At 56.2% G+C, this 10,429-nt stretch overlaps 1 protein-coding gene across 1 annotated transcript; it reads left to right on the top strand.

Annotated features, from left to right (window-relative positions):
• Nucleotides 1-1,782: 1,782 nt before the first annotated feature.
• On the top strand, nt 1,783-10,052 carry CA7 (carbonic anhydrase 7). The gene is made up of 7 exons (XM_063112688.1): nt 1,783-1,822; nt 4,370-4,567; nt 7,454-7,572; nt 8,469-8,564; nt 8,668-8,730; nt 9,259-9,414; nt 9,930-10,052. The coding sequence occupies exons 1-7, from the start codon at nt 1,783-1,785 to the stop codon at nt 10,050-10,052; spliced, it is 795 nt and encodes a 264-aa protein (XP_062968758.1).
• The last annotated feature ends 377 nt before the right edge of the window (nt 10,053-10,429 follow it).

Below are 10,429 nucleotides of genomic sequence, written 5' to 3'. Positions count from 1 at the left end.
TGAGGAACTGGGGTTCAGGGCTTGGCAGAAGAAACAGACAGACACAGAGATGTAGGGGAGCCAGGCAGACAGGATGGCAGATTCCTTCACAACGTCAGCCAAGAGCAGGGCCTGAATTAGTGTCCATTGGTCAAGGTCTGACCAGCTGACATTCTACAAATGGCTCAACTCCTCCTGGGTATAGGGCCGTGAGTGGGATCAATTTGTCTGTCCCTCCATCCACCTAGCTGTTTGTCTTCCCAAAACTGCCTGAGGAGGCCTAGCCAGAGACAAGCCCTATCCTTGGCATAAGTCCACATCCTAAGATGAATCAGATTGGGCCGGCTGGAGCCAGTGGGTGGAAGACAAAAGACGCACCAGGCGGAGGGCACAGCAAGGACCAGGACTTGTGGGTGGGAAAATGTTGGGCCAAGACAGGCACTGAGGTTGAATGCAGGGTGGAGATCCTGTGCTCCCAGCAGGTGTGCTGAAGGTCATGGGGAGGCCAGGAGAGGAGGGACAAATAGCATTCTGTAGAGGTACAAGCAAAGAGTCCCTGATGAGATGAGAAAGCAGCAGAGAGAATGAGAGGGCGAGTGACAGGCAGGGCCTCAGACTTTGCTCCTCAGACACTCAGCTGGTGTCTGTGGGTCCATCTATCCCCATGCTCACCGGTTGATGCCACTCCTCCCCACTCACATTTTGGGGCTCTGGCTCCACCTGGGCCCTGCGTTTGGATTACCATTTCTTTTTTTTTTTTCTTTTTTTTTTTTTTAAAAGATGACCGGTAAGGGGATCTTAACCCTTGACTTGGTGTTGTCAGCACCACACTCAGCCAGTGAGCGAACCGGCCATCCGTATATGGGATCCGAACCCGGGGCCTTGGTGTTATCAGCACCGCACTCTCCCGAGTGAGCCACGGGCCGGCCTGGATTACCATTTCTGTCCCCACACCTATCACAGGGTTCTCAGACCCCCACACCCACAAGATCACCTGTGACCCTCTGTACAGGCAATGGAACTGCCCACCTGGGTGGAAGTTCTCACTGAAAGGCTGGGTCCTCTCTCTCAACCCCTTTCCCCCAGCACCAAGGAGAAGTGGTAAAGACCACCACCGTGTTTGGAGTGAGACAAACTGGGAATGATTCCCTCACTGGCTAGCTAAATGGCCTTGGGCGAGTCACTTCACCTCTCTGGGCCTCAGTGCCCCACTCTGTCAAGTAGGGCAAATGGAAGCACTCAGCGTTGTAGGGTAGCAGAGAGGGTAATACCAGAGGAAGGACACGAAGCTCTGCCCAGCACGTGCCATGAAGTCTGGCAAACCGGGGAAGCGCCAGCTCTGGACGTTGATGGTCAGTGTAGTTTGCAGTTTAAAGGGGACTTTCCAATCCCGGTGGTGGCATTTACGGTTCAGGGACAAGCACGGGGAGGGGATGTCATGTGGAGAAACTGTGCAGCCCTCAGCGTGGGCGGTCTCTCATGTCCCAGAGTCCGTACACGTGTTGGGGGAAAGAGGGAGAGCCAGGACGGGAGTGGAGGGTGGGGGAGAGAGGTTTACCTCCCCTACTCCCCATCTTGACTCCGGGCTCAGTGGGCCAGCGAGCGGGCGGGGGCGGGGCAGGGCCGGCCTCTGTCACCCTGCCGGGGGTTGAGGCGGGGGAGGCGGGTCCCCCAGGAGCAGCTCCTCCCGCCCGCAGCCGCTTTAAGAGGCTGCTCCGAGGCAGCAAGCGGGGCCGGAGCCGCAGCCGGAGCTAGCGGACCGAGCCGAGCGGGCAGGTACACGGCTGCGGGGACGGCAGCGGCATGACCGGCCACCACGGCTGGGGCTATGGCCAGGACAACGGTAGGCGCAGATTCCGGTCGGCCCCGACCCAACTGGACTCGCCCCGATCCTTGCGCCCAGCCGAGTTTCCCAGACCTGGCAGCCCCCACCCTCCAGGCCGGACCGGGACACCTCTCCCGTCCAGCCCCCTGAACCCGGCCCACCTGCCCAGCCCGTGCCCTGGATCCCCAGCGCCCGGCGCAAAGTCCGCGCTGCGCCCTGGCGGGCCCCGCCGCCAGCGAGCGACCCGGCGGCTGAGCGCGTCCTGCCTCTTCTTCCGCGCAGCCCCCTACTGTCGCGCTCGCTCGGACCCCGGCCCCGATACTCACTCACTCACTCACTCACTCACCCTCTGCGTGCGCAGCGCGTGGAGGTGGCCCAGGGCAGCGGGGGGCGGTCGCGGCGGAGCGCTGTGCGCGGGCGTCTGTGCGGGGAGCGCGCACGGCTTGTGTGCGGGGACCTCGGGGGCGCTGGGCTACGCGTGGGCAAGGGCGCGGTGACCCCGGGAGAGAGTTTCTCCGCGGAATTGTCCGGGCTGCCGTGTCGGCTGGTACGTGAGGGAAGGGGACACTCGGGGCGCACGCGTGTAACTGGGTGTCTGCACGGAGCAGCGTATTGGAACACGTCCAGGTGTGAGGCGTGGAAGCCCGTGACCCACACCAGGCTCCTGGTCGGACCAGGAAGATAGTTCCTCGATCCTGCCTCGGTTTCCTTAGGATGCGGAGGAAGGGAAAAGAGGCAGAAAGGGAGAGCCAGATGGCTTGAGTGTAGCTCTGGGGTAGGTCAAGCAGGGGTGGTGGTGTGGGGTAAGAGCTTCCCCGTTTTCCTGAGATGAACAATGAGGACCCAAGATTCAGGCCATGAGGAGGGAACACGGGCAGGGCAGGTGGGGTTGGAAAGAAGAGGAAGTGCTGGGAGAAAAAACATACCCCTAGCCCCATTTCTCTGGGGAGACACAGTCACTTTGTGAAGGTGGGTGGGGGTCCTGGCTACAGTCTGGGGGACCAGGAAGTTGCGATGGACCAGAGGGAGTCAGGGAGGTGCTGTGGAGTCTCTGGCCCCCTCTGGGACCCCGAGGACAAAGGAGCATATTGTGGAAGGGGAAGCCCAGATCTGGGCATGCGGTAGCCGGAAGGAGACATTCAGAAAAAAGCAACAGAGACCAGCAGAGATGGAGAGAGAGAGAGAGAGAGAGAGAAAGGACAGGTTGACAGAACCCATGGAAGATCATTTTCCCTCCAGCACCTACTCTGAGCCAGCTTTTGGGTACTTCCCCCAGAGTCAGAGTCCCCTTCTTGCTGGTCCTTCCCACCTGCTCTGAACATCCAGTATCCCATAGGGCCTGCTGCTCTTAAGCAGCTGCCCCTCACCCAGCCAGACCTGGGTTGTACAGTTTAGGGGCAGTGAGGAAGGGAAGGATGGAGGACAGAGGTGGCGGCATGAAGCAGTGCTCACAGGACTTCAAAAATAACCTAGTGGGGCTGGGCCACAATTCTGAGTCATCCATTGGGGACACGGCTCTGTCAGCACCTGCTGCTGTTTTCTCAGGAAAACTTAAGAAGCCAAAAAGGGGGAGAAGCACCAGCCGGCAGTAGCTCTAAAAATAGGCTGCATCTCAGGATGTTCCCCAGTGAGATGCTGAGCCTCTCTGCTGCAGATGGAGCCTCTGGGAGGCAGGTGGTGGGTGCCCGTGGGTGTGCATGCAGGTGCGTGCGTGCGTGCGTGCGTGTGTGTGTGTGTGTGTATGTGTATGGGCATGTGTTTTGCTGTGGTCTCTTCATGCAAGCCTGGGTTTCCAACAGGGGGTGTTTGTGTGTGAGAGTGCATATGAATGTATCAGATGTAGTCAGCAGGGCTGTGTGTGTGTTTGTACACATGCATGTTCTGGGCCTGGCAGCTCTGGGACTGGTGTGCCCAGGTCACTGTGCACATGTATGGACCTTTAGGCACATGCCTGGGGAGGGCAGCTGGGGTCAGTACACGCACATGCTGTGTGTTTATACCAGTGTGTGTGTGTGCGCGCTCACACACATGAGTGAGTGTCCCTCAGTTCCCTCAACTGAAGTCGGAATCACACTGGGTTCTACTTCACAAGGAGCAAATACATGTCACAGTGCCAAAGCTAAGCTGATAAAAGTTTTTGTTATTATTGTCACAAACACCAACACTAAGTTGCTCAAGATGTGGGAAGAGGCTACATACCTGTTAGGGTCAGGTCAGAGACTAGACACCTGGGGGTCTCCCTGAGCATGTGTTGGGCGTTGGGGGGAACTCACTCCACAAAACTGCCCCTGGGCCTGTAGCTGTGCTATGTTCTCTTCCATGAATTCTCTCCCTGGGCCACCTATCAGCATTGGGAGGTGAGTTTTAGTGAGGCTATTTCACAGACAAGGAAATGGAGGCTGAGAAGGGAAGTGGCAGAGCTGGGATTGGAACTCCAGACTACGCAGCTCCAAAGCAGGGGCTCACCTCTGAAAGAATGCCAGGGAGAATCCCCCATGGGTGTCCTCAGCCTGCAGCTCAGAGATCCTGGCTGGCCTGAGTCTTTGCCCCCCTCCCCACCTACAGGCCCATCACATTGGCACAAGCTGTATCCCATTGCCCAGGGAGATCGCCAGTCACCCATCAACATCGTGTCCAGTCAGGCTGTGTACTCACCCAGCCTGCGGCCACTGGAGCTTTCCTATGAGGGCTGCAGATCCCTCAGCATCACCAACAATGGCCACTCTGTCCAGGTAGACTTCAGTGACAGCGATGACCGAACTGGTAAGTGGCCCCTGCCAAAGCCTGGCACCTGTGCCCCCTGGGATTCTAACCTTATGTCAGGCAGTCCCAGGAGGGGCAGCAAGCTGTGGTGGGGAAGGAAGACTCCACCTCTTACCAGCTGTGAAGCCTTGGGCTGAGCCTCAGTCTCCTTATGGATCACATGGGAGCAGTAAGACTTACTCTCTAGAGTCATAAAGAGGAAAAATGAAAAAACGTAGCAGTGGTTATACTGCTGGCATATAGCAAATGCTCAAGAAATACTAACTTCCTTCCTTCCCTTCCATTTAGTGCTTCAGATTAGGTTTGTTTTCACTCTCTGCCCCATCACTGACCTGCTTTGTGGCCTAAAGCCAAACCCTCCTCCCTGTGTGATCTGGCCAAGCCCAGCAGGGAGAGCAGGATACTAAAATGTTTTGGGCACCAGGCCCCTTGCTAAGGTCTCAGGCAACTCATATATTCCTCTCAAGAACCCATCTCTTAGATGGGCAAATAGAAGCTGGATGAGCTGGGGAGTGCCAGAACCAACCTAATCCAAAGGTCCCTCTCTCTCCAACTCACCCATGATCTCAGATCCAATCAACCTGGGCCAGACAGGCCAGTGGGAACTTGGGGCAACTCCTTACAAGGCCTCTTTGCCCTAGGATTAGAGTCCAGTTTCTTTCATGATAAATTTCTAGGTAGAGGCTTCAGGAGTACTGTTTAGTGAAGGGATTTTTGTCCTTATGACCAGGCCTGTGGGGTGGGGGGGGTGGTGTGGGGCAAGGAGGGAACATGCTAGAGTTTCTTGTGTAAGGAAGTGACTGGTTCTTTGCCCCTCCCTCCCTCATCACCATTCATACAATGAAAGCACTCAAGGGAACTTAAGTTTCAGAAAGAAAATCAAAAAGCAGAGAAGATGAAGGAGTCAGACCGTTCCTGAGGAGAGGTCTTAGTTGCTTAGCCCTGAGTTCCCTGATAGGCTAGGAAAAAGGGGGAAAGAATCAGTTATATAGTTCTTGATACAGAGGGAAGAGGTCTAGCAGGTCCTCAGGAGACAGACAAAGCATTTCCTGGTACTGGATTCTAAGAAAAACCTCTCACCCAGAGCTTTGGGGAGGGGACATGAGGCTCTAGATGACCCTAGGTGACAGTTTATGAACGAGCAGTTTTCATATGTCTGTTTCTTCAGAGGGGATTGAGGGCTCAGCTCAAACATCAGTAGCTCAGGGCCAGCCCATGGCTCACTCGGGAGAGTGTGGTGCTGATAACACCAAGGCCACGGGTTCGGATCCCGTATAGCGATGGCCGGTTGCTCACTGGGTGAGCGTGGTGCTAACAATACCAAGTCAAGGGTTAAGATCCCCTTACCGGTCATCTTTTTAAAAAAATTAAAAAAAAAAAAAAGTCAGTAGCTCGGTGAAGGCCACTGGGATGGGGGAATGCTCAAGGGAGCATGCCTTTGGATCATTGATCTGGGGTCTCACATTCAGGCCTAGCTGGGGCTCCCTCCCCTACCAGAATGCCCAGGCCTGAGGAGGCAGGGAGCCAGTGGAAAGAGGAGTTGAGAAGGTTGGGGCTATGCCACTCACCCACTGTAGGTCACTCTGGAGGTCAAATGGGTTGATGCCAGCAGAGCACCAAACACATGGTGAGTGCACGGTGAATGGCAGTGCACCTACTGTCAGAATGGAGGGAGGAGGCCACGTGAGCCAAGCTCAAGCGGGGGGGGGGGGGGGTCGGAGGAAGTTCCCTCTCTGGGAGACCACTCGATGGGGTCCCAGGTGGAGCGTGCTCAGAGGGATGGGCCCCCACAGACCTATCAGGGAGTTCAGCCTGCAGGGTCAGGGGCTCCTGCCTCCCAGGGATGGGGCCCTGCCACAGCCACCATCCCCAGATTCCCTTTGTTGACCTCCTAGCATTGCCCCAGACAGGCCCTGCTTCTCAGAAAAGGCAAGGAGGGGCCTCTGGACTGTCCTGTCCTCTTCTTCCTTGAGGAGCCCACAGAGGGCAAAGCTCTGCCTTGGTCACCCATCATAGAGTGGCCTAGTGGAACTCTGAGCCTGGGGCTGTCACTTGATCCAAGGGCTCACATTCAGGCCTGGCTGGGGCTCCCTCCATTACCAGATCCCTTACAGCTGGAAATTCTATCAGTCCCAGGAGGCCTTGTGCATGTGGCCCCAGCTCACCAGGTATCAAAGCGAGAAAGTCACAAAAACCAGCACAAGTGAGGTCCTCCAAAGAGGCCATTTGTGAGGGAGATGGCACTGGAGGCACCTAGGCCTGGTCAGGAGGGTGGGCGTTCTTAGGAGCTGGCCTCCTCCTGTGGGGCAACACCAAGTTCTAGGGAGGCTCGAGATTCTAGGGAGGCAGTGTGGCCTGCTGATTAGAGGCTTGGGCTCTGACCCTAGGTCAGTGCCTTGCTGTGTGACCGTGGGCAAATGGCTTGCCCTCTCTGTGCCTCAGTTTCCTCCTTTATAAAATAGGTACAACAATAGGTCTGTCCTTTATGGGCTACTGTGAAGACTAAACAAAATAATCCTTCCTATCAGCCCTGGATCAGGGCTCCAGACAGTGGAGGCCTATTGTTAGTGGTAATGGGGGCCTGGAAAGTAGGGCCCCAGCTTCCATGGGAAATTGGGCAGGAACAGGGAGGACAGCCAAATGGAGAGCTATACTCTGTCAGTCCCAGATCCTCTGCCACCTGAAGGCTGTCAGGATTTCTGTCCTGGCCCAGCTTAAGGGCCAAGAGGGCTGATGGGAACTGACCGAAGCTCAGTCAGCCCAGTGAATTTTCCAAATGAAAAACGGATCCCCTTCCTGGACTGCTACCCTGGTTCTGGCACTGCCATCCATCGGGCTGTGTGGGTCCTCTGACACCAATTGCCATATACCTACTTCTACCCACAGTGGTGACTGGGGGCCCCCTGGACGGGCCCTACCGCCTCAAGCAGTTCCACTTCCACTGGGGCAAGAAGCATGATGTGGGTTCAGAGCACACGGTGGATGGCAAGTCATTCCCCAGTGAGGTAAGAGCCTTCCTCCATCTGAATCTCTCTGCTACCTGGAAAAGGACTGTGGGACTGGATGGTCAGGGGCCTGAGGGTGCCTGGTATGGGGATCTGGAGAGGGACAGGAGGAGCACCCAGAGGCCTTTGGTTTTTTTGTTTGTTTGTTTGTGGCTGGCTGGTATGGGGATCCAAACCCTTGACCTTGGTGTTATAACACCACACTCTAACCAACTAAGCTAAAAGGCCAGCCCCCTGGGGAGGGGACTTTGGGAGAGACACGCTCTACCACCCCCAGCACAGGGTCTTCCACCTGAACTCTACCCACTGCTGTCCTGGTCTGGGCTTCCAGAAGGAGTTTTCTGAAGGGCCAATCCAGTCCCACCACCCCCTTGTTAATACCTTTTCGAGGGTTGAGCCTGGCATTCAAGCCCTGTGTGAACTGGCCTTGCCCTGACTCATCTTCCTCCTGTCCTCTTCCCATACCGAGCTGTCAGTGATGAATCCCCTCCCCACACCTGGCTCCTTCATACCTCCAAGCTTTTGCCTCTTCTGTCCTCTCTGCCTAGAATGCCTTTTGCTAAGGCTTTCATCTGATAAAACCCTACTTATTCTTTGGACCCAGCTGCAGGTACCACTTCCTTAGGGAGGTGCCACACTGGATGGCCAAATATCTCTTTCACAGCTAGTTCACTGGAGGGCAGGGCCCAAGTCAGATTTTTCTTTGCATCCCCTGGGGCTCAGGAAAGGGTTGGGCCCAGACCTGGGTGGATGCTAAGCCTAGGAGGTTTGACAGTCTCCCCCTCCTCCGAGACACTGGAAATCTGGTAAGAGTGAGGGAAGCTGGGCTCAGATCTCCCGTTGCCCCTTGGAGGTGCTAAGCACTGGCCTGTCTGGGCCTGTTGTTGCTCCCATAGCTACATCTGGTACATTGGAATGCCAAGCAGTACAGCAGCTTTGGGGAGGCGGCCTCAGCACCCGATGGCCTGGCTGTGGTTGGTGTCTTCTTGGAGGTGAGTAATTGTTACCTGGGGCCAAGAGGGCATAGGAGCTCTGGCACTGCCCCTAGTTTTAAAACACATTGGTGCTGGGCTCACACCACCCTCTCCCTGACAGACGGGGGAAGAGCACCCCAGCATGAACCGTCTGACAGATGCGCTCTACATGGTTCGGTTTAAGGTGAGACCAGGGGTCCATGCCCCTGACCCAGAGCAGCCTGGTGGGAGGGAGAAAGAGGCAGGATCACAGAGCAGACCCATTCACTCCTCCATCCTGGCAGCAAACCCTCGCTGAAACCAAGGGTGAGGGCCAGCCCCTGCAGGGCCCTGCAACTGACTCTTCTTCATCAGGGTCAGCGGCCCCATTGGGTGCCCAACATGCAACCAGGTTGGGTACAGGATTGATAAGATGCCTGTCACATTAATGGTGGTCTGACAGGCAGGGTCACTGAGGGCAGCTGAAGGCAAGGGAAAGAATGTGGTAGCCAAAGAGCTCCAGGAACTGTAGCTTTTGAAGACAAGCAAATGGGTGGAAAAGACCTGGCCCAGGCTGGGAGATGGCATCTGGGATCATAGACATTTGCCCACAATTTGCGTCAATGGGCCAAGGAGAATCCTAAACCCTACTGACAGAAATGGGTGGGAAAGCTGCTGATATGATCCTGGTGGGAGGCCTATGCTGATTCCTGGGTTCCCCCACCCTGCCCAGGGCACCAAGGCCCAGTTTAGCTGTTTCAACCCAAAGTGCCTCCTGCCTGCCAGCCTGCACTACTGGACCTACCCCGGCTCCCTGACGACACCACCACTCAGCGAGAGTGTCACCTGGATTGTACTCCGGGAGCCCATCAATGTCTCTGAGAGGCAGGTGAGTCCTCCCAGAGCACCAGGTGGAGGGGTACAGCAGCACTCAGGGTCCACCCCAAACAAGGTGACTCTCCCAACCAGCAACCTACAGCCTGTGGTCTCACCATCAAGGCTCCCATCTTTTGCTAATAAACATGTAGAAGGTTGGTTGGAAGTTAGCTTGATTGTTAGTCATTAGGACCTAGACTCAGGCTGCTAGGGAAGACCCCTGGATCCTGGGATCACCCCTACTGTGTTGGAATCTTAGTGCTACATTTGCTGATAAGTCTTAGCTAGACAGGATTGGACTAGAACTAGGTGGAGGAAGGTCCAGGTTTAGAGGCCCTTTAGTGATTAAGTGACTGAGGTTGTGGTTCCAAAGAGGAGAATGAGTGAGGAAGAGTAGGGACAAGCCCCAGGGGCTAGAGGAGGGAGGGGTAGGGCTGGCTGGACAGGGTATGCAAGTTGATGTGTCTGGGGTCAGAAAGGACCACAGCAGCCCCATTCTACCCTGAGTATCCCTTCTGACTTCTCAAGATGGAGAAATTTCGGAGCCTGCTTTTCACCTCGGAGGATGATGAGAGGATTCACATGGTGAACAACTTCCGGCCACCACAACCACTGAAAGGCCGCGTGGTCAAGGCCTCCTTCCGGACCTGAGCTGCCCACCTGCCCAGCCGGCCACTAGGGCACCATCTTCCCAAGGGCTTCCATGTCAGCAGATACCAAACCATCTGAGGCTCCCCGCCTTGGGGGTGCTGTGGACCCCCCCTCAGCTGGCTTGCTCCTTGGCCACTCTGGAGGCTTCTTGATGGGACCCTCAAGGTGGGGGCACCCTTCAGCTGCCCTGGAAACAGGAAGGACAGGAGCTGAGCAGGGTCCAAGCCTGGGGCTGCCTCTGCTCTCCAAGACCCAAGGCCCCTGGGAACCTCCTATTGTCTTCCCCACTGGCAGTGGCAGCAGCCCCACCCTGAGCTCACACTGTGATGGACAAGACCAAGCTCCCTGGGGCAGGCAGCAGGCACTGCCAGAAAGAC

The sequence above is a fragment of the Cynocephalus volans genome, chromosome 10, assembly GCF_027409185.1.
Source record: "Cynocephalus volans isolate mCynVol1 chromosome 10, mCynVol1.pri, whole genome shotgun sequence".
Classification (NCBI taxonomy): domain Eukaryota; kingdom Metazoa; phylum Chordata; class Mammalia; order Dermoptera; family Cynocephalidae; genus Cynocephalus; species Cynocephalus volans.
Note: the sequence above shows the minus strand (reverse complement) of the source record. Positions and strands in the feature narration are given on the sequence as shown.